A 25,508-nucleotide genomic window follows, 5' to 3' on the forward strand; every position below is an offset into this window, starting at 1 on the left:
GACTGATATATAAGCAACCTTTTTCCAATATTACAAATTTTAAAGCCTGCGACGTCATCATTTTGACTTGAAGAACTGTTCAAGTAAGACGGTTTTCTCAATTGGCAAAGAATTTTCATCTTTTTCTGCAGTTGAGGAAGCAATGACACTATTTGAGAAGCGAGAAAATATATCATATTGTATTCAAAGTGTTTCACGGCATTTAAAGCCAGCGACGTTGTCATTTTCACTTGTATCACTGTTTGAGAAAGAAGGTTCTCTTGATAGGCGATAAATTTTCATTTTTCTGCGGTTGAGGAAGTGATGAAATTATTTGAGAAGAAAAAAATAAACAATGGCAAAAAAGACATTAGAACATTTGTAGCTGCGAAGAAGATGAAAAACTTGGTAGAAAATGAAAACCTACCTATACTATGAAATCAAGTATACCTGTATCAAAGGTGGAAAGGCATACAGGTCCCACAGACCTGGCCAGAGACCATATCAAAGGTATTTAATTTTTCCAAATTAATATTCAGGTTTATTAGCTCCTGTAGGTCTGTGGCTAATTCCTAGTTCATGATGTGGGGCCTAGTACTAACAACTACCTAGATACAATAGTCCAAAAAATAATCAACTGTGCATGTGCACTGGAAATGCCGGCTAAATAGTCAAATACCTAAGTAGCATGTCGTGACAGAGCAAAATATCCACTGCCATATCTTATACTAGCCTATACTATACCCTACTTATCAACCAACAGGAACAGCCTATTTCCAAAAGGAAGCTATCTACTGTCCACAATATTTAGCCTTACTTAGGGGGGTCCAGGGAGAGATGAAGCCACCCCTGCCAGGTCAGGGACAGCACCCCAAGTGATGTTAGGAAGATCTCTGTGGCTATGGAACCAACAGCTGGTTTCCAACTTTCCAAATCTAGCTACTGCCTAGCTAGCTATATATATCCGACAGAATCAAGGTCCTCATACACTGAACAATTGTCGTTATCGACCCACACACACACACACACTATTCAGACAGTACGAACTACCTATCTCCGCACTGATTTCAGTCTGAACAAAGATTTTGTCTAAGGAAGACATGGCATCATCTCTAGAAAGGACGAGTGAGATAGTAGCATTATATCGGCAGACAAACCCATACATTGAACGATCTGTGTATGACAGACTTAAGTCAGAAGCCAGCAACCTGGTCGTGACAAAATTTCCGCCGAGATCGTTCAGACACGAAGCTCCGCCCACTTTTGCATTCAGACAGCCCATACACAGTGTTTTTGCAAACGATACAGACAGTCGTTCAGATAGTAATCATTCAGTGTATGGGGGCCTTAGGTGTTACCTGTCACGAGTACTTGTGTTAGGAGGGGGGTGGCCGGTATTGTTACCTTCATAAGTAGGCTAGGTAAGTTATAATCTTACTAGCTAGGTAGGCCTATTATCTTCTTCCGTTATCGGACGCAACAAAATTGGTAATAGCTATATACACACCTACACATTAAAAACCGTCGGCACAATAACAAGAATAGGCTACTTCCCTAAAAGTCGGATAAACAACTCTGAAAAGTCAGAAACCAGCTGTCGGTTCCAGAGCCACTTACATAGGAAGATAGGTAGGTCTGGTTAGGTCAGGACAAGGGCTTCCAAGAAAGGTTAGGCTTGTTTTTGTCTGTGGATCATAGCCTATTTTCGTCTTTTTACACTTGCCCCAATTTGCTTATGGTAGGATAGGTCTTGGCAGGGTATACCTAGGCTCAACACTGGCCGGGTTAGGATAGCTTAGGGGGAGGTTAGCACCCAACGTAGCCTATGGTACCTAGGTACCTAGGCTATACGTCGGCTAGCTTCAGAAAATTGCCCTGTAGTAGCCTAGTGCTCTTGTAACTGCAACTGTAAGAGGGCTTTTATGGGAAACCCAGACATAAGGTACGCCTACCATTTGGCAATACCTAGGTACTAGCTACCTAATAGGTAGCTAATCAGGGTACCGGTATCGTCGAAGAGCATCCAGGCCTGGAGGGATACCTACTAGCACTAGTGTGATGGCATGAATATCACTTTTCCATAATTTCCACTGGCTTTAAGGAAATATTAAGACTCATAGTTCCACCTAAAGACGTCATAATACACTGAAAGTGAAATTTAGATCTTACCGTTCAATTCCCCGAAGCATTGAAGCGACAGTTTGCCGCATTGCCTCCGTTGCTTCAGCCATTGTTTTGGTGTAAAGGGCCTGCTCCTGCTGCTTGTTGTGTGACACGACTATCTCAGCATGTTTTCATAGAGAAATGTAAACTAGATTACATTCCTAGTTAAGTTAGTTTGCCATCTTGTTTTATATTTTACTTCATTTTGATTAGTTGTGTTTTTTTTATTTACGTAATTTTTAGATAAATAATTCTTCTCATTGTGAATTCAAACTACAAAAATCAAGACAATAGCTTCTTTTTGACACTAGAATAATTTATTAACTACGGACTTTTAACGTTCTTTGGCTCGACAGGATATCAGTTTTGTTATAGCAGCTACAGTCATAAGTCGGTTACAATTTCTGCCAAAACTGAGATGTATAAAATAAAATTTAAACCTTTTTTAAACACACTTTTATTAAAATTCGGTAAATGTTAAGAAATAGATTTTTTGAGATTCCAGGATTTTCTTACAATTAATCATGTCTACAAAAATAAAAGTATAAAAGTGTGGGGCTGACATTGTCGCAAAGTTTCTTCGGCAACTGTTTAGGGACTGGTTCTCTGACCCGATGTTAGGGGGCAATAGATTTACCAACAAGGAAAGTCACCAGTCTGTACACAAGGATGAAAGAACCATGATGTTAATTTACAAATTTTATTAGAAAAAATATACCTACACTCATTACTACCCTTATATCCTAATATTTACACAATTCCCCCCCGGCCCCTATGGTATCAGTACTGAAGGAAAAGGGTGACCTCGTGGTTGCACAGGTAACACGAAATTTATCACTTGCAATATAGTTCATTATTGACAATAACATGAAAATCTCCTCGGCACAGAGGTCACTGATTATTAAATGACATGTTAACAAATGCCCTAGCTAAGTAATGAATATTTCTCTATATTCACAGTTACGGTCGCGTGGTGGAAACTGACATTCAGGTGAGCAGCCCTCAGACCCGACTTACTCTCGCGTATTATCTCAATCTAAGGTCTCTAGTGAGGATATGGCGGGATCACAAGCTTAAATATACAATCCAGCTGCCAAACTCACCCTCTGTCACACTTTCCTATTTACACTACAGCATACATGCAGGACAGTTGACCTATACCTACACAAAAACAAAATAAACACAAAGTACATGTACTTACCAACCACTCCAGATACTCCGGGCTATCCTGTGCTGTCTGCCGGTCAAGGTCACTGAGACACCAACAACAACCACCAAGAACCACAACACAACAACACACCACCCAAGGACTACAACCCAACAACTCAACAACAACCAAGGAACACAACCACAACCTAACAACACAGCAATAAACCAAGGAACACAACCACAACCTCACATATAACAACAAAAACTCAACAACACAACAAAAGACCACTGCATAAACAACACAAAAAACCAACCACACAAAGAAGGCAACACACACCCACTAACAACAAGAAATCACAACAGCAATAAAGACAACAGCACAGGCACAACAACTCTAAGCAACAACACTAACTTAACAACCAAATAACAAACAAAAACACACAACTCAGCTGAATATCCATGCCTTCAACCAACTGCTCCCGACATTACTGACTGTCACAGGCTCTAACCCAAGCCTGACTAAATAAACCTAAAAACACAGAACTCTAACAGTTAACAGCACCAGCAGACAACTCAGAACTCACCAACAACCAATTCAATCATTAACTACCCATCTAGCAATTATGCCCTCTCTCTCTCTCTCACACACACACACACACACACGGATGTTGTCAAATGGAACTCCATAACTCCTCCATATTTCCTCCCCCGTTACATTTGACAACATCTCCTTACACTCACAATGCCCACACTAAATAGCCTTCCGCAATATCCATGGATGCTCGGACGCAGGCCCCCTGGATCTTGTTTGAGGGCCCAAGTACACACTCTCAGTTACACCGCCATCAACTTCCCCCCAGACCATTTCCAGTAGACTTCCATTACCATCTCCCTCACTATCATCCTCCCAGATCCCATTCACTATCTCATCTACCCCTTCCAACTCTTGTCCAAATATCTCTCGTAACTCTGCCACCAAATCACTTACATCATTTACACTCCTGCCAAACTCCCGAAGAGACCCATTCATACTGCCAACTACATCCTTACCACCTGATTCCCTTCCCGGTGAAACTTCACTAAACCCTGACAATTCAAACCCACACGCATTATATATACTATTCCTCCCCTCAAAGTCATCTGTATTACATGCCTTATCCACCATTTTTACCCTAACACTAACCCTTCTATCATGCAGTTCACATTTCTCCCTTTCAATCCCTTTCCTTACCTTCTTCCACTTTCTTCCATACTCAACCAACACCAACTGCTGAATTTCCAGACCCATTTGCTCACATTTATTCACTCCAAACCACTCACTCATCACATTCTCCCGAACATACTATCGCATACTAGAGGACCCACCCAACTGAATCCCCTTTTCACTTAGTTTCCCGAATTCACAGCCTGACTCATTCTCTTTCGCCTACACACACTCGCCACATGACCTTCCATTCCACATTCAACACATTTTGCACGCTGTTCTTTACACATCCTAGCATAATGCTTGTTCTTCCCGCAGTTGCCACAAACCACGTTCATACGGGTACCCCGACATCCACTAGCTATGTGCTCTGCCTGTCCACACCTATAACATTTAATATCCCTATCTTTCTTACACTCGCTCACCAAATGACCCGTTTGCCCACACCTGAAGCACGCTCCTAACGCCCACCGACATTCATTCTTCCTGTGTCCTGGCTTACCAAATCTATAACACTGCTGCTCTCGCTCACAACTAACTGACCCTTCTCTTCTAACACCTGAACTCCTATCTCTTTTAGGGCTAACTACACTCACGTTACTTGCCCTAACACTCCTATCCACCACTGCTCTGCCATTTGCCTTGGCCCATCTAAAACTGCCTCCCTATAGCTCTTAAACTCAGGTACAAGCTCAGCTACTTCAGTATTAACACTAACACTCCTACTCTCTTTCATACACCTATCTAACTCGTAATCTTTTACTATTTCTAAAATGTCATTCCACTTCAACCTTTCATTCGTCCATCGCATTTTCTCCTTACGTTCAGATTTATAAACTCGTATACGCTCTCTGGTACAGTTGCCAACAACTTCCGCACTAACTCCTTACACTCATTTATCCCTTCATCCCCAAACTTTTTCCTGGCTAATGTTTCTAACCTACAGACATACATTGACAATGACTCACCAACATTCATTCTTGCCTCTTCAAAATCTTGCTTTCTCCTATATCTAACGCTACTCCTTATCCTCTTTGCCTGTTCTACAATTCTAGCTTTCACACTCTGATACGACACATTCCCTAAACTCATCATTACCCCATACATACTCAACAAAAATCCCATCAAAAAGCTACCTAACTCTCTTGCTCAGACTCTCTTGTTATCCCCATACTTTGTCTCACAATACCTTTCATATTCTTTAAAAAAAAGTCCCCTATGGCCCTACTACCATATGCCTCGTATTGTGCACATCGCCGTACCTCTCTCAAATACACAGCCTTTTGTATTTCTTGCTCACTCTCACTCCCACTTTCGCTACTTCCATTCTGACCTTCTTTCCCTCTTCTGAATACAGCGAATCCACTTCCGTACTCTTGCCTACGCTCTTCTTACCCTTCTTTCTACCAACCTGTTTCCACTCACCACTATCACCATTATCTAAATCACACTCATCCCTTTCCCCAATGTATTCAGTCCTATTCTCATCCTGTCTGTCACCCTTACTAGCCTTCTTTCCCTTAGTCTTCTTCTTTTCCTCAGCCCCCTTCTTATTTTTGTCCTCAGGTTTATCCTTATCCTGTGTCTTCCCCTTCTTTCCCTTACCTATCACAACCAAATCACCTTTGTCACTCATACTCTCATCCACTCTCTCTTTCACTTTTTTTACCACTCCTGGCCCATCTCAAGACCCAGTAGGCCTACCTCCTACAGCTTCCTCTCCCACAAATCCCTTCATCATTTTCTCAACCATTCTCTCTCCCGCTCCTTTCACCTCTTCTTTCATTTCCACTTTTGCACTCCTTAGCATTCATCTCATTTCCTCTAACTCGCTCTTCAGCTCCTCACACTGTACCCTCAACCTATCATTCTCCATTTCTAACCTTTCCTTAGCTTCCCTCACCAACCTCAGCTCCTCCTTCAGCCTTTCTATCTCCTTCAACCCTTCCATCCTCACTTTCTCCACCAATCACACAACTCAATACCCCAATCGTCCTGCAGCTGCTGCACCAACAGTCCCTGTTCGGGCACCAAAAAATGATGTGACGGGATCACAAGCTTAAAAAAACAAGTGGCAAATCGCCCCCCCCCCCCCCACATAAACCTAATCAATCCAGCTGCCAAACTCACCCTCTGTCACACTCTCCTCTTTACACTACAGCATGCATGCAGGACAATTGACCTATACCTACACAAAAACAAAATATACACAAAATACATGTACTTACCAACCACTCCAGATACTCCGGGCTATCCTGTGCCATCTGCCGGTCAAGGTCACTGAGACACCAACAACAACCACCAAGAACCACAACACAACAACACAACACCCAAGGACTACAACCCAACAACTCAACAACAACCAAGGAACACAACCACAACACAGCAAACAACCAAGGAACACAACCACAACCTAACAACACAACAATAAACCAAGGAACACAACCTCACATATAACAACAAAAACTCAACAACACAACAAAAGACCAATACACAAACAACACACAACACCACACAAAAAAGGCAACACACACCCACTAACAACAAGAAATCACAACAGCAATAAAGACAACAGCACAGGCACAACAACTCTAAGCAACAACACTAACTTAACGACAACCAATAAACAAAAACACACAACTCAGCTGAATATCAATGCCTTCAACCAACTGCTCCCGACAATACTGACTGTCACAGGCTCTAACCCAAGACTGACTAAAAAACCTAAAAACACAGAACTCTAACAGTTGACAGCACCAGCAGACAACTCAAAACTCACCAACAGCCAATCCAATCGCTAACTACTCATCCAGCAATTATGCCCTCTCTCTCTCTCTCTCTCTCTCTCTCTCTCTCTCTCTCTCTCACACACACACACACACACACAGATGTTGTCAAATGGAACTCCATAACTCCTCCATAAAGAGAGAGAGATTGAGCTTGTGTTCATGCTTTTATAACACTGCCAATTAGTCATTTTCTGTAGTTCGATTTCAACTTTTCCACCATGCGACTAACTCAATAAACTACTAAATAAAAAAGCACAATAACATCAAATAACTGTTTGTGATGCAGAAAAATTAAGTGAAATAATAAATTGATTCAAAAACATTTGCAAAATTTAGAACCAATTGCATTTCTGCCACACTGGGGAAAATTGGATGGGAAGTAAAGGCCTCAAGGTGGAGTTCTTTATCGCTAAAAAACTGCACTAATTTTTTTGTGACAGACATGGTAGTAGTGTAAGGACGACATTTGGGCGAATGTTCGCCCTTCCATTGTAAAAATCTGTATTTCCATATTGTCGTGAATGTTATGGCAACTTTCACTAGGTTTGTGCCAGATGTTATGCGGTTGATAGCCCTACCAATGGACAGGTTCCAGCCCATGCACAAGGACAACTCAATAGGTAAATACGTCTGATTTTAAACATTTTTATTACGAAACTAAACTCTTCATTTAAAATTAACAAAGCAAAGAAAATAAATGGGACTTAGGTGACTCAGCACACTACACTTGGACAAATTCTATGTGGTCATGCGACCACTCAAAAACTAAGAATTTCAAAAAGTCAATTTACACTTTCTTAATTAAACAAATGCTAATACATTTCTTAGAAGAATCTGAACATGTTCAATAATGATTAAATTTAATTAGCCCAATGATGGCTACAAAAAGGAATGATTACTTACAATGTGCAATTCTGGTCAATTGCCACCCTCCATGCTCAAAGCTCACACCCTACACCCCATGTTCAAGACCCACAAGAGTTGTTAACTCTACCACACTAATTAAACAGAGAGGTGTCAAGAACCACGGGAACAGTGGTTTATACCCGAGCGGATTGGGTTAGTCATTTTAGTCAGAATTTATTTTCTTTAAGAAGGAAACATTCCTTTGTTTTTCATATACGTAATTTATAAGATAACAAGAATTTAGTAATTAAGCAATGAGGGAGGAGAGGCGATGACTAATAAATGTGTACATACAAAAAGGAACCATTTTACTGCAGCCACCAATCTGCCTATACATAGCAATTCGTCTTTACATTGCTAGCGGGAAAAAGATAGCGGGGCAGAAATAAGTCTTGGAAAATTTGTTCACTAATTTTTCACAACATCCTCCACCTTCCAAAAAGGGGGTAAGGAAAGGGAGCAGGCAACAAGGCAATCAGACAGAGCAGTCAAATATAATCAAACAGGTCGTCGAAGCCTAGGCTCGTGCGCAGCACTACAGCACAGGTCTAGCTTTCAACAGCAAACAGGTGCAATATGGAGTGATCACTCAAAAAGGCAAGGACATAATGCAACAATCAAAGAGAATCAAAAGCAATGTACAAATTGTAACTCTCGAGGCAACGATTGCAATAAAAGGTTCAGCAAAATTTAATCAATGTCAACTCAGCATAAAATACTACAGAGCAATTTAGGCTATCCAGTGGTAGCAAGATCACATCAAAATGTAATTCGAATAATATCATGGCATCAACAGATAAACAGTGCAGTGTACATCATGACTGCAAGCATGCAAAGGCAATATAAGCACATTCTCAAAGTATCAAATATAAAAAAAAAACGACTCAATATCAATACTCCAAAGCATAGCTAGATCAATGATAAAAGTAGAATCATCTAATAAAGTCAAGATTCTTCTTCTAGGAACTTGTAACTCACTTATTGCTCATCCCAGAGCATACTCATAACAGGGTCATCATGAATGACAGAAAAATCAATAATATACTCATGCAGTTATATACAGCTGATTTAGTAATCATAAAAGATGGAAATATGTCACGAGACCAGCAAATCTGCCTATACATGGCAATTCGCTTTTACATTGCAAGTGGAAAAAAGATAGAGGAGCGGGAAATAAGTCTCAGAAAATTTGTGCACTAATTTTTGCGACTCATATGTCCTCTCTTTTCTTCCAGGGACTAAAATGTAGAGCATTTTACTCCCTTTCTTTTAATGTATATATGTCTTTTCATGTATTTTCGTCTGTGAAGAAACACATTCACAGCGAGGGCACTGCCCCTTTTCGACTGTTTGTGCATGCATGATGGACAATACGTTTCTGTCTGCATGCCACCCTATGTAGTCTCCTCTGCAGAATAAAGTTAGTTCGCTCACTCTCCTCGTCTTACTCAGTCCTCATAATTGGTGACCCAGGAGTAGGTGACCCTGGCGGTTTTGGCTTTGCCATTAAGGGACTAATTACTGCTGCTCTCCTTCAGAGAACCTTTAACAGCCCCATACGACACCTAGTCTAGGTTCTCTGGTACTCCTCAACGCCATTAACGGACTAACAACGGCATTTCTTCACAGAAGTGTTTTGGCATTCAGTCTTATGGTTTGGCCTGCCATTTATGGCTTCTTGTTCTTGTCGACCGTAAGCGTGAGACTGACAAGATGATGCAGAGTTCAGCGCATTCACTCGACTCCTCTGTGTCATCCTCGACCCCGCGATCTGCGAGACAATCCTTCTTCGTGCTCGAGTCCTCCTCAATGCCTGTGCTCGTGCCCCAGGTGACCGCACCGTCTGAGCCCCACCACGTAAAGCTGCCACCCTTCTGCAGTGAGGACATCGCAACATGGCTGCAACAGGCAGAAATACCATTCAGGATCCACAGCATCACTTGGTACAGCACCAAGGCAGACCTCATCGCCGGGACCCTCATAGCGGATGCCTTCAAACGCTTCGCCCCATGGATGTGCAGCCAGCCCGGGGAGCTGTCCTACAAAGGCCCGAAGAGGGAGCTCATCCAGGTCTTCTCCCTCCCAGTTTCCCAGCAAGCCGCCCAAATTTTCGACTTCGTGGTCAACCCCATGACCACCTCGGATTCCAGATTGGCCTGGCACAAGCTCCAGGACCTGGTCCTCCTGCCAGAGGTGGACCACCAAGGACGAAGGCAAGAGGTGCGCATCCTCCGTCAACTCTTCCTTTGCCAGCTTGCACCCAAAGTCCGAAGCCAGATCCCTAATGCCGAGACCATGGAATTGGAAAGTCTGGTGCAGTGGGCTTTCATGCTGTTTGCCGCCACCCAAGCTGCAAAACTCTTCTCTCCTCAGTCAGCCAACAACCTACAGCAGGAGGACACAGTTGGTGCAGCATACCAGCAATCACCTAAGTCCCTCCCAGACATCAGACATCAGGTGGTGCCGCTTCCACCGCCAGTTTGGCAGCAAGGCACAGAAGTGCAAGCACCCTTGCTCCTTCCGCCCTTCAAAAAACGACGGATGCAGTGCCCAAAACAAGCCCCCATTGCAGCAGCAGTAACAAAGTCCCAACCCAGGGGTTTCTATGTCCAGGACAGCATCTCCGGCCTCAGGATGCTGATTGACACTGGTGGCATGCAGTCAGTGCTCCCTTCATCTGCAGAGGATCGCAGCCGCGCCCCTGACGACCCGACTGCCCTCTTAGCTGCAAACGGGACGCCCATCCACACCTACTGTACCAGACCTACACCTGGCCCTTCGTCCTCATCGACGTACGGACCCCTCTCATGGGGGTGGACTTCCTTGCCCACCACAACCTCTTGGTGGACATGGCCCGCCAGTGCCTTCTCGATACCGAGACTTACCTCTCCCACCCACTTGCCAGAGGACCAAGGGCGCCCACCATCTGCTCCATCCCTCCCCACCACAGATACTCCTCCCTTCTCCAGGAGTTTCTGGAAGTCTCCTGCCCCGAACTTCGCCAGGTGGCTGGGGCCACGCCCAAGCACGGTGTCTTCCACCATATTGAGACCAAGGGCCCCCAACATATGCCAAGTTCTGCTGCCTCCCGCTGAAGCTCCTCCAGGAAGCCAAGACCGTGTTCAAAGCAAGTTTGTGGGTGTCCCCCCTCCGCATGGTGAAGAAGGCAGACATTATGTGGAGGCCCTGTGGTGACTACCGGCACCTGAACCTCGTCACCACGCCCGACAGCTACTCCCTGCCAAACATGCAGGACCTCACCGGGCCCCTCCATGGCACCAAGGTCTTCTCCAAGATCAACTTATTAAAGTCGTATTTTCAAGTCCCCGTCCATCCCAATAACATTCCAAAGACGGCAATCATCACATCCTTTTGATCCTTCGTGTTCGCCTTCTCCACCTTCGGCCTGCGGAATGATGGAGCCACCTTTCAACACCTCATAGACAGCATCATCGGTGACTTAACCTTCTGCGTATGCAGATCGCCGGAGGAGCACCTGAACCACGTCCAGGCCATCCTCAAGTGCCTACAGGAGAACAGACTTGTCGTCCTTTTTGACAAATGCACCTTCGGCACAGAAAGTGGATTTTCTTGGCCACGAAATTACAGCAGCAGGAGTTCGTCCCCTGGCATCAAAGGTGGCCAAAGTGGAGAAGTTCCCGACACCGATGACTATCAAGGCCCTCCAAGAATTCATGTGTACTCTTGACCGAGATCCTGAAGGGCAAACGTAAGAAGCTGACATGGGGAGAAGACCAGCAGCCTTCACCCAAACCAAGTCTTCCCTCAGCAGGGCCACCACCCTGGCTCAACAAGACCCCGGCGCACCCCTGATGCTCACCACCAATCCCAGCAACATCACGTGCGGCATTGTCCTTGAACAGCTGGTCAACGGAGTCTCCACACCACTAGCCTTTTTCAGCAAGAAGCTCAAACCCGCCGAGACTCACTACAGTACATTTGACCACGAGCTCCTTGCCATCTACCAGGCCGTCCGCCACTGTAAATATCTTCTGAAGGGCATCCCCTTCACCATAAGGACAGACCACCAGCCGCTGGTTCATGCCTTCATCAAGGCGCCCGACGCCTGGTCCGCAAGGCAGCCACAAGGTGATGGCGACAAACAGCTGTCTCTGAAATTCTGAATGAATATTTGTACCATGTCAAGGCTTAAAGAATGGCAGCTATGATAAGTCATTGTCCCCATTGTTACAGGACAGCTTTTGTGATTTGACTTGCACAATTGTTTAGAAGTGAGGAGGCCCGTGGCAAACCCTACATAACTTGAACAGGCAAATGAAAAATAGAGCCCTTTTTTGGGTAAGGAGTACACCCAGGCATCCAAAGCTACCAAGTTTTTGTTATTTGTTGACTTCCATAAGGTGCAGATAGATAATTATATATGCTCTATAAAGCAATAGTTGTTGATTTCTTAGTAAAATATAACACGGAACAACATTAAAACTTGCTTTGCTAAAAAGAGAAAAAAGTCATAGGATATAATACATCACTGAATGACCTCTATAGGTCTCAGTGCTTGGGCTTAGCCCAAAATGCCATAATCCACCCATTGATTATAATGTCAAGTTTCCTCATTTGTAATTATGTTAAATAAAGGATCCATGTGAGGACATGTCCTCTTAGGCTGCCTGCACATGGGACACTTTTATAGGAAAGTGGTTAGCCGACTAAGTGGCCAACCATTTAAAGATATATTGAACACGTGTTTAAATGGAAGGCCACAGTACTGACTCCTCCCACAAGGTGATGCCAACAAACAGCTGTCTCTAAAATTCTGAATGAATCTTTGCACTTTGTCAAGGCTTCAAGAATGGCGGTTATGATAATCATTGTCCCCCTGATTGCAAGACAGCTTTTGTTTTGACTTGCACAATTGTTTAGAAGTGAGGAGGCCTGTGGCAAACCCTACGTAAGCTTGAACAGGTAAATGAATAATAGGGCCCTTTTTTGACATTGCCTTGGGGTTGATGGCGCTCGCGAAGACGAAAGTGCGTCTGGGTCCTGGAGTGCTTATTGAGGAAGACCACCTAGTATGGTTGTCATCTGACAAAGTAACAATAAGCATCGAGTTTGAGAGCCTGGGTTCAGCCAGATTGGAACTCGAGGAATCGCGTAGCAAAGTTGAAGCACTGGTAAACACGTTAAATGAAGTTGAGACTACAAGAAATTTGTCCGAATCACTGGGATGTCTTTTAGCAGAAATAAAAATAACTGCAAACAAGGTACAAGGCAAGTTTGCGGAAACACTCACTTGGGTCCCAGAGACAAAGCCAGCTGGGGGGAGGGACCTGTCTAGAAGACAGAAAAGGGCAGTACAGCTGTTGGCAGCTTGGGGTGTAGCTATAGCAGCCATAGCTGGAGTAGCAATAACGAGTTTGGTGAAGGTTGGGATATTAGAGGCAGAGCTCGCTGAACATGATAAAGCTCTGAATTTCTCTAAGAGGGAGGAATGAGAAATTAGGAAATGGATTTAATGAGTTGAGGAAATCAAGTAACATATTACATGCGACAGTAAAAGGGATCTGGGAATACCTAGATGTCACCATTACATTTTTCATTATACACACTACACTATTGAACATTGAAAGAGAAACAGAGTCTTTGTTGAATGAGATTAAAAGCCAAGTAGAAGCAGTTGTAGCAGCTTCACGAGGAAAAATTTCAAGGGAAATGTTGCCGTTGGGAACTTTGGAGTCAACCTTAAAAGACGCGGCTTATGAATGGGGATCAAATATTTTTTTTACGGGTTTACTTTATAGATACTATGGGATTTTAAAGGTACTGTTATCAGATAAGGGGTTACTTGTTGACATACCAGTTAGTGATAAAAAACCGTTTCATAGCTATATATTTAGACCATTTCCTAGTTCTTTTAAGGGGTCAGTAGTGGTTTGGACAGGGGTAGAGATTATGTACATATTAGGTGAAGAATTCCAGTCCTCGGCAGTTGACTATGAAGTAGGATGAGTGTTAGTTTATGACAGATATGTATGTGAAAGTAAGATATTCAGGTTGCAAACTAAAATTAGCTCACGAGGATTTACCGACTCACTGTGACTTTAGAGAATTCCCTGATCTGTATCAAGTAATATCGACGGAGACAATGACAGCAGTCTTCTGCGCCAGATGCAAGATTTCTACTATATGCAATGGGGACAACAACTCACTTGCTCTGCAGGGATCCCAGTTGTTTGATGGTTCCTGCCTTGTTCTCTCGTATTGGTTCATGGTGCTTAGTCGGCGTGTCTACAACTCATCCATGAAAGTGTTTATGAAACACTTACATGGAAACCATGAGGCAGTTCGAATTCCGCCTACAGTGGAGACTGTTACAGTCCCGCCGTTGGAGGATAGTGATGAGGATGAGTTTTTCTTCAATGAACGTTACACAATTCCAGTAATTGTGGTCATGCTCGCTGTCATACTGATCACAATTTGTGCGCTAGGAGTTCTTAAACTTCTGTGCATCCGGTGAGGCACAAGGGCTCCAGCAACAGAGGTAGCCCTAAATCATGTGGCAAATTGATACATTGTGCATTAGTTGCTGATGTGGTGTGCGACAGGAGTGCACAAATGACATAGGTAGCCGAGCCATATTATAGGTATGAATTGATGTGTTAGTGAATTACATGTTGTGTCAGCTTCCCTTGCTTGGAGACAAGGAGCGCACAGAGAGCGCCTTCCTTGGATGAAGGAATTTCATGTGTGTGCATTATTGGTGACTGCTCGGGCTGTTGCCACGGGCGATTTTAGGGTGTGGTAGATATGTACATTGGTTTGTATGTGCATAACAGGTCCGGTCGTTCGAGGCACTTAAGGGAAAGACACATTCCTTTGAGATAAGAAGAAAGACGGTCAAGAGGACACCAGGTGTTGAGGAAAGCCCATCTCAAAAGGTACGGCACATATTTAAATGACTTAGAAACATTGCTTTTAAAAATAGAGAAGTGTGAAGTGTATACCTTTATTTAATATTTTGTAATAAGGAATATAATGAATATATCTCCTGTTACAGATGGGTCCCATATCATGGTTCTAGAAACGGGATTCTCTAAACCTGACTATTAAAGTGTAGCAGTTGACATTTTGAGACTTGGAGTGATTACTTACACTAATCCAGGAGAGTGGAATGATAATTTATAGTTTTTGTGGAGCAGACTTGGGTTTTTTTATAACCATGACTTATAATCATTTTGTTCTATTTTATGTTCATCTGCTTTGGGTAATAAATAGCATATTTTTGTATCTATGTGAGCTTATTAGCCTAGTGACAATGATTGCAGGGAGAGGGTGCCTGTTACCAACAGGTAAGGGTTGTCATTTGTGTATTTTCTCAAGGGGGGATTTATATATATACATACTACATACATAATATATATATATATATATATATATATATATATATATATATATATATCATAATATATATATATATATATAACATACATACTACATATATATATATATATATTTATATATATATATATATATATATATATATATATTATATATATATATATATATATATATAATGTCTGTTTAACATAACCTCATAGTAGGACCTTATACCATTCACTGTCAATTTCTCGTTTAACCTAAGGTTTTCACTGCAAAAATTACCCAGTCAGTTAGCTGTTCTTAGCCACTTTAAATAGCATAATATATCCTTGAAAATATTGTTGTATTTCCCTCCCACTTTTTTTACGGTTTTAGTGCCTAGTAATATTTTTTCATTAACTTTTTTCTACCTCTAATTGTATTTTTATTGGTATCTCTGTAAAAAGGGATGAAAGGTATTCCCATGGAATTCCAAGTCACTATCCACTTCTTCAAAGAAATATAGTAGACTACGTTCCAGGAGTTCTACTTTGCATATCACATTCATCTTGTAGATTCATGTTCAACATGCATTTTGCGTTCTTTGGTTCAGTTTAAAAAATAATAACTTTCTTATTTAAAATAGAAAATGATCATAACACAGGGATACGATCATAGGCAGAAAGAGAGAGAAATGCGCTAATGAACGCTATATAATTTCAAAATAAATATATGTAACACCAGTATGTAAATCGACTGGACATGGTAAAATAAATGAAGACGAAAAACGTAAAACTTCTCATTCCACTTTATTTCACCTCTCGCAATAAATATACAGATCTTAAAAAAAGAAGCCTCATTATGTCTCTCCATTCTCCTATTCCTGATGTCCGAGTTCAGAATGGCTCCCGCGTCACAGATAAGTTGAAATAGTCTCCAGAAACTGCAAGATGCCATCGTCAATAAAGGCTGAGAGACGCGTTCAATGGAAGGAAATGTGCATTGCGGAAAAAAGCCCCCCTCCGAAAAAACTTACTTCAAATTTTTTTTTCTTCCACCAGTTATAAGCTTCAGAAAACTTCCATTAGCATCGTTTGTTAGGCAGAACGTCAAAAAATATCTAATGAATACGGAAATTGCCTTGCCAAAAAAAAAAAAAAAAAAAAAAAAAAAAAAAACCAAAAAAAAAAAAAAAAAAAAAAAAAACGTTTTCATTGCTAGCTCAAGGGTATTTTTTTTTTTTTTTATGAAAATTGGATATATATATATATATATATATCCAATGTAGTATGAAGGAACACGTACTTGAGAATATCCTTTTGATTTCAATCTCTTCTCCCAGAAGCTTCAGTCATCTGGCTAGTTATGAAAGAATTTGATTCCCGGTAAATTACATTTTATATTATTGATTTCCATTTGCTTGTACTCTGAAATCAAACAGATATTTCCGCGTTCCGCCTCCTCTTAGTTGCCTGGGATTCTCTTCGCTCGGAAGTCATTTTGTAATAAATTACATTTGAGAATTTTTATATAGCCAGGCAGATCTCTGTGCATAACTGTTTGCGTGGCTTACCTGCATGAATGATTCTATTCATTCACTGCTGGATTAATTAACGTACATATATTGTGTGGTGTTGTTACTTGTATAAATCTGCTACTTCAACTGCTTACTAACGCAAAAATGAATCATTCTGCCTTTTTTATTACGATCGTTTCATCCTCCTTTATCCAGCATTTTGCCATTTCTTTCACGTTTCCTAATCATCAGAGAAATGCAGAGACAGCGCAGGAAACTGTAAACAAAATGTTTTTATGTTCAAATAATTGACAGGTAACATGTGGTCCGTATTTGATAAATGGATGGCGAATAATGAAAACGGAAGTCCTCTGAATTCTTTATCATCATTCAAGAAAAAGTGCTTCCTTAGTCGTGCAAATATTAAAGAACATTTTTGGGTAATATATATATATATATATATATATATATATATATTATATATATATATAATATATATAATATATCGTATATATATATATATATATATATATATATATTATGTCTATGTATATATATATATATATATATATATATATAGAATGGTACAGGGTGAACATTAAGGAGACAGCGGTCATCAGGTGATAGTACATTTATTGCCGACGCGTTTCGTAACACATAGTTACATCATCAAGGCTAAAAGAGAAACAACACAAATTAAAAATACATGAAATATAACTTTGACTTTAAGAGTCTCAACAAATGTACAAAAACATTTCATAAAATGAAAAGCCATTTAATAGCACCTGCTAGACTAAAAACAAGTTTGAAGACTTGAGTGATTCGGAAGAAGGGAGAAGCAGCGAAGAAAGCCGGTTCAACCCAGATACAACTGTACTGAGGAGGTGTGTGAGTTCACTTTTATAGTGCTTGTTTTTATCATTTTAAACTTGATTCAATTTTACCTTGCTTCCATCGGGGGGGGGCTTACAAAACTCTACTTCTTCCTGGGATTTTGTATCATAAAGAATATTGTTCCTGTTTAAAATTTTTTCTGATAACTGGTTTCCCTCACACCTTTTCTTCAAACATTGCAAGAATTTTCTAAATAAGAAACTATCGGACTCCCCTTCCAAAAGCACTGTTCCACGAAAGAAACTATATGTCAGTATTCCATACATCCAAGACGACAAATTTAGAAGGAATCTCAAGTCTGCGATAAAAAAGGAAAAAACACTTTAAATTATGTTGCAAATTTATATTATTCCATAAAATCCTCTTACAATAGGACCTCTTTTCAAATTTAAAGACAGACTCTGCCCAATATTGCTATCTTCAGTCGTATATAAATATACTTGCCCCCATACCGATGTGATTTGGGGACTTACGTGGGTTCGACTACACGATTGCTAAAAGTCAGAGCTGATTCACATAAGGTGTAAGTCATCGTACTGGCTGCAGAGTGTCCAATCCTGAATTTTCTAATATCAGAAATCATGCAAAAAACTTGTAAAACGCCATCAATTATACTGACTTCTCTGTCTTCGGGCCAAACAAAGCCGTTTACTTCAAACACAAACTGCTGATATTAAGAGTCGTTATTTATTAAGCAGTTAGTGCCAAGTTGAACTTACACACCTCCTCTATTGGCCACACGTGGTCAGAGCGCCGTATAATGTCTGGACTGCTCCTATCTTTCACAATATGAAAAGCTGGCCAAAATGCCCCCCAAATATACTATTGCAATACTGGTTTCCAAAATTGATAGTATCTGGTGTAAGGAAGCGCTTGCGTGCGAGGAGACGTAGCACGGACTCAGCAAATCTGGAAATGAGTTCCCAGATTAAAACAACAACATAAAATAAAGACTTCTTTCACAATTTACAGTTAATGCACTCTGGAGGGTCAGTCACTTTTATTTAACACACACTGGGGAGGATTTTCTAGTACTTAAATGAAATGCTCACTGAAGACTTTGTTTGTCTGGGACTATCACAAAGGTAGCATGCGGCCATGAGGCAGAAAACGGAACAAAGGGAGGAGGTTCGTATATATGTAGGAATTTGAATTGGAAAATGTGGAATAGTTTATTTGACTCGGAGGAAAAGAACTAGCAACATGACTGTAACTCAAGACGTACCTGGGTGCCTATGTAGAGGAGCTTTGAAGAAGTTGGCGTCGGCTTTGTCCAAGTTCGGGGTGCCAGTTAGCCCCTTTGTAGCCTATGGGCAGGCTGGCTTGGACGTCTGTCCTGGTCAAGGGCTGTACTGGACTGAGAATGGATTCAGGTTGTGAATCCTGGGTGTTGGGGAAGCTTTTCACCCCATGTTGACAGGTCCATCCTGGAAACAGAACATACAGCCAGCGAAGGTTCACAGGAATAGGCATCTTATAAGTGGGCCTAAGAAGTACCTAGCTACCTGCACACTCCCTTTTGAAGGTACGTCCCTAAGGCTTGAAGGTGTCTTTATTCCCTCCGCTACTAACGGAAATGACGATCTCTGGCCTACTTTGTTTCCCGCCTAAAGTCAGCTGATGTTATGGGTAAGATGGCTTCTCTTCTAGCAACTAATTAACAATTACTGATACTGGGAAGACGTGGGGATCAATAAACACACACACACACACATACATACATACATATATATATATATATATATATATATATATATATATATATATAATATATATCCAATGTAGTATGAGGAACACGTACTTGAGAATATCCTTAAATCCACGGTAAGAGAGGAATGTGAAACTGGGACTTGGAACAAGTATATACATGAAAAGTAGAATAATTTTGGTGGCTCTTAAGTACCCGGGAGAATTAAATCACTTGTTCCAGTTTACTTATTAGGCTCTCTTTCTCTCTCTTTCTTGTTTTTCTTTACATATGCGTTGTTACTTAATACTCTTCTGCTTAATCAGTATTACTGAAATGTTTTTACTTGTTATGCCCGTTTTTTGACAATTTTAAGCCTGACCATTGGACCAATAGATAGGATAGCCATTCATGATGACAGAGGTGATTCATTCGATGTGGTGAAATGATATGCGAAACTTTAGCATTTATTTTGTTTCATATTACGTATTACTTACAAAACTCTTCTGTAATTTGAGTCTTTCTTTCTTGTGTCATTCTTCTACCGCAGCCCCACCCCCCCGCCACCTCCAGATAAATTTAAAATTCCAGGGTGCTTTCATCCATTTTATACCATTAAATTTTTTATTTCCTTTCTTTCTCCTGCTTTCTTCTTAAGCCTGTGTAACTCTCTTTCCCCCTTTTCCACACTGTACCCTGTTACACCTGCCCGAACACTGCCTACCTATTTTACCTGGTAGGACATCCCTCTCCTCCATCCCTCCCTCCGCCACGCCCAGAAACCTGAGTGGTGGCAGACCTCATAGAATGTCCTCTAGGCGATGTGGATATACATACATACACACACACACACACACACACACACACACATATATATATATATATATGTGTGTGTGTGTGTATGTTTTAGGGCGTTGCCTTGTATGATAAGGCGCCCTATGAGGTAATGTTAGACTTGCGATGATCTTACGCTAAGTCGGTTGGTATTGCACTTCCATATTCATGGGAGTGACTTGGGGTTTGTTTGTAGATCACTTACGAAGTGGGATTATCTTCTTGTTTATGACGACGATGTTGTTAAACCCATGATGATTCGGTGAGGAGGTTTCTTGTAGAAAACACAAGTATAAAAATATATATATTCTTCTGAAGTTTTACATGGTAAGATCAGGTATGATTGTACAAGTCTTCTATAATGAAGATAGCTTGATCGCTTCTGCCAATGATGATGGCTAATCCTATTCCTCTACATGATTAAAAAAAGCGTAGGTAAGAGGTACAGGTCTTCTAATGACGATAGCTAACTCTGTTCTGCTCTGTTCTACATCTCTTTTACAGTTATGAAGGAACAGAGTATAGTAGCTCGAACATATGAACATACTATCAGATGACATAGTTTACATACGAACAACACAATCAAAATGAGACACGCTACAGATCACGTAGGCCGTTTGAATTATAGGTCGCGGTAGTTGTCTCAAGCAGGGAGCTTGGACTAATGTTTATAAACAATTGAATGACTACAGGTGACGGCATGTTATCTTAGCCTAATTTTATTGTATACGTCATCTTTAGCGTCTCTAGTCTGATCACATTCCTGCAAGCAATCTGGTTGACCTCTTTAGTTTTAGTCTTTTATATATATGGACTAACATTCCATATTTTTATTATGTAAACACTTACATATGTGCATGCGTGTGTGTGTGTTATGAAATAATCGACACAATTTCTGACTCACATCAGGATCGAACCCAGGCCTTTCAGTTGAAAGGCAGGACGCTGTCAAACTAAGACTCAAAAGTCATATGAGAAGTTGGAACTACGTACTACTGTATACTATATATACGAATATATACACACATAAATTTGTGTTTATATACTATATATGTGTGTCTGTGTAAGAAGGAAGTTTTCACAGGCTCAAACTTTTAGAAAATATTCGTTTGTGCTTACTTTGATTTGTAAATAAAGGTATAAGCCACGAAGGAAAGTGAAACACTGGAGTATCTGCAAGATCTTTCGACTCACGTCCTTTACTTAGCTTAGCAAAGGACGTGACTCGAAAGATCTTGTAGCTACTTCAGTGTTTCACTTTCCTTTGTGGCTTATACCTTTATTTATGCATTTATTACGTTACAAACTTTCGTGATTCACTTATACACTTTGATTTGTGTAGATTCCGTTGCTCGTTGAAAAATACATATTTGACCAGCACTCTTAGGCATTCAGAAAAATCATTCGCTCTTGAACTTTTCCCTGTGAACATATTCCTTCCGTTCTTTCCTGATAGTTCCTCGTTGGACGAGGGGGTTACATGCTCGCTCGCCTACCGATTCGGTAGTCACGAGTTCGATCCATCGTTCTGCCAACGTGGAATTAGAGGAATTTGTTTCTGGTGATTAGAAATTTATTTCTCGATGTAATGTGGTTCGGATCCCACAATCAGTTGTAGGTCCCGTTGCTAGGTAACCAGTTGGTTCCTAGCCGCGTAAAAGATATATATTTTTCGTCTAGGGGGTCTTGTAGGTTAGGAGGGTAGCGAAGGGGGCGGGGTGGTGGGTAGAGGAAGGTTTGAAACCTTTGCTCGTCCTTGGCTTTGTGTGTGTGTGTGTGTGGGAGAGAGAGAGGGAGAGGCACTACAATGTGTCATGTTAAATACTGTACACTTTAAAAAAAGATCGATGTATACAGCAGAAATATAAGACAAAATGTTCCTGGTACCCAGATACCAAATACCTCGCTAAGAATCCCAAGGCTACGTAAGAATCGAGTACCTGTTCAGTTGTGCTGCTCCTGGGCCTTCCCCCAAAATCACACTGCCTTATTTCTTAGCGTTGGTCACTGATTTTTATCTATTTTTTTCGTGGGATAGATCAAGCTATTTACCCTAACAACCTAAAAGTTGAGTTTATTTGTCGCTGGCGTTTTTTTTTTAACAATAATTTTTTTTATTTTTGCTTATTTGGACAGCAATTATTTTGGCTTTTTTAACAGCAATTATTGTGGCTTTTTTTAACAGCAATTATTCTGGCTTTTTTAACAGAAATTATTTGGGCTTTTTTTAACAGTAATTATTTGGGCTTTTATACAGTAATTATATCAATACAGAAACTTTATTTTTATTCCTAATTTTCTTTCCAACATTATCCTCCTGGAAGACTGAACTTACCCAGCGTTTGTGCTTGAGTCGGCATAAGGCCAACTTAACGAAACACCAACTGGAGCCACTCCCTTTTAGAAAATACTGCATATATATATATATATATATATATATATATATATATATATATATATATATATACTCATACATATATGTTACGTGTTTAAGATAATAATGCATCTCCAGAATGGTGTGTTGTTTCATCCAAGTTCAAAGGGAGCAAAACTATCTTCACACACACGCACACAGACAGACAGATAAAATATATATATATATATATATATATATATATATATATATATCTATATATATATATATATATTATGACTATATATATATATGATTTATATATATATCATTTGAGCTACAAATGTCCTTTAATATCTAATTTGCTCTACCTCGGAATTGATATATTTTCATATATGTAACGCAGGGGAATTTTTAGTTGATAATAATTTCGTCCACTCAAGTGATCGTTAGCCGAATCGGTAACATCAATGTCTGTCCTGATTTCGTACCTGTCCATTGGACGGGGGTTCGATCCCATGAGGGGACGAAATTATTATCAACTAAAAATTCCCCTTCGGTACATATATAAAAATATATCAATTCCGAGGTAGAGCGAATTAGATACTAAAGGACATTTGTAGCTCGAATGATTTATATGAATATAATGGATTTAATTCAAAGCTGATTTACGGAAGTGGGTGATACTGCATCCATGTTATGTACAAATAAAAAATAAAAAGATATTTTCCTCGGGATTTTCTCTATTTAATTAATATGTAAATTGTATTGTTTTAAAACGGTCTAGTATTATTTTTCGTCTGACTTTTTCAAGTTGCACCAGTTGAGTCGATGCGTCAAAATGATTATTGGAAAATACCGTAGATGTCTTCGTTTTGAAGTGTGTCTTCAATCGTAATTTGAGTGATTTTTTAAAATTAATATTTATATGTTTTTGTAAGATTCAAAGTTTATTTGGTGTGATCAGACGTATTAAAACATCTACGGTCATTGATCAAGGATCCTGAAGACTTTGGGGACTGGTTTTCCCAGGAATCTGAAGAATAGAGAAGAGGGATCGGAGGAGCTTCTAAAGCCTGCTATAGATTCTGGATCCTGAAGACTTTGGGGGACTCGCTTTCCCAGGAATCTGAAGAAGAGAGAAAGAATCGGAGGAGCCTCTAAAGCCTGCTATAGATTCTGGGTCCTGAAGACTTTTGGGGAACTGGCTTTCCCAGAAATCTGAAGAAGAGAGAAGGAATCGGAGGAGCCTCTAAAGCCTGCTATAGATTCTGGGTCCTGAAGACTTTGGGGGACTCGCTTTCCCAGAAATCTGAGAAGAATCCGTAGAGCGGGCCTTAGCTGCTAATAAGGATTCTGGGGTCCATCGGAGGAGCTCTTAAGCTGCTATAGATTCTGGTCCTGAAGACTTTGTGGAACTGGCTTTCCCCAGGAATCTGAAGAAGAGAGACGGGACTGAGAGCTCTTCGTGGTTCCTGAAGCCTCCGAAACCTCCCCAGTTTTTGTGGAATGGAAGACGTGTCCATATCCTGAGACTAAAGGGCATGCTCGACCACCCTTCAACTATATACTACAACAAAGATGGCTGTAAAATATCTAGTTGTACTTGTATGCGCAGTGATGGCAATGTTTGTTAACAATCTTTTCAGTTGTGTGCCGGAGGGACTTGTTTCCCTATATAATTTATATTTTGGACGGGACATCGCTGTGACTTTGTTTCAGATTGAGGCATTGGTGTGCGAGAGACCAGTCGTCACCCCTGCAGACACCGCCGGTTGGTGGACAGGAGGAATTCCTCTTGTTGCCATTGTCTCTGGCGGAGCAGTTTGTATGACCTCTCTCGCACTCGCCGCTTGGAAGATCCGACGTCAAGAGGCGACCCGAAAACAACTGCTGAAGAAATTGAAAGAGCTAAGGAAGGAAAACACCTGTGCTGCTGCTGGATTCAGGAAGCACGAGCAGGAGTTGTTGTTTAAGCAAGAACGAAGAATTGTATGTAGAACGGCAGCACAGGGATCATCTAGTCAAGACTTGTTGGCTGATGGAGAGCGATTGAAGGATGACGTTTACGTTCTGGAAGAAGAGTTACTGGACATGGACAGGCTCCTCGAAGAAAGTAGGCAGAGCACAGAAGATCTCAAGACTACTTATGACTATATCATTGTGGACAAGGACCGTCAAATGAAGACTTGTTGGCTAAGGAAGAAAAACTAAGGAAGATTGTGCTCATCTGGAAAGAAAATTACTAGATGCCCTAGGAAACAATGAGGAAACGGAAAGACAGATGAAGAGGAGGCAGAACTCGCAATATTTCGTCAAACTCTAATTGAGAAAAGAGATGAAAAAATCCAGGTTTTGCTGGCAAAGGAAGACGAAATTAAAGAGGCCTGTGATCGTCTAGAGAGAAATCTGCTTGAGGCCCTCACCAGAAACGAAGACATGGAAACGCTCTTGGAGTGGAAAAAAAGAGCGTGAAAAGAAAGAACTAAATCATCTTTTTGACAACCTGACTGAGAAGGATCATAGCATCAACGATCTGTTGGCGCAGGAAGCTGAAATGAAGGAGGCCTGTGAGGGTTTTTAAAACGAAAACTAGATAATGCCCTTAGTAACAGGGAGGACTTGGGAAAAGCTGTTGAAGAAGGAGAATGAAAAAAGCTGAGTTAGTAGTTTATTGTGAAACCCAAATTAAGGAG

At 40.9% G+C, this 25,508-nt stretch overlaps 2 protein-coding genes across 2 annotated transcripts in view; one reads left to right on the forward strand and one right to left on the reverse strand.

Annotated features, from left to right (window-relative positions):
- LOC135225751 (eukaryotic translation initiation factor 3 subunit K-like) overlaps nt 1-2,305 on the reverse strand; it is a 136,320-nt gene extending 134,015 nt beyond the window's left edge. The window contains exon 1 of the mRNA XM_064265149.1: nt 2,149-2,305. Coding sequence (XP_064121219.1) covers nt 2,149-2,210 — 62 coding nt within the window. The 5' untranslated portion in view covers nt 2,211-2,305. The remainder of the gene's footprint in view (nt 1-2,148) is intronic.
- The window catches only part of LOC135225750 (putative leucine-rich repeat-containing protein DDB_G0290503), a 562,436-nt gene that overhangs the window by 159,083 nt on the left and 377,845 nt on the right, over nt 1-25,508 (forward strand). The gene's annotated exons all lie outside the window — the stretch shown is intronic.

The sequence above is a fragment of the Macrobrachium nipponense genome, chromosome 13, assembly GCF_015104395.2.
Source record: "Macrobrachium nipponense isolate FS-2020 chromosome 13, ASM1510439v2, whole genome shotgun sequence".
NCBI lineage: Eukaryota > Metazoa > Arthropoda > Malacostraca > Decapoda > Palaemonidae > Macrobrachium > Macrobrachium nipponense.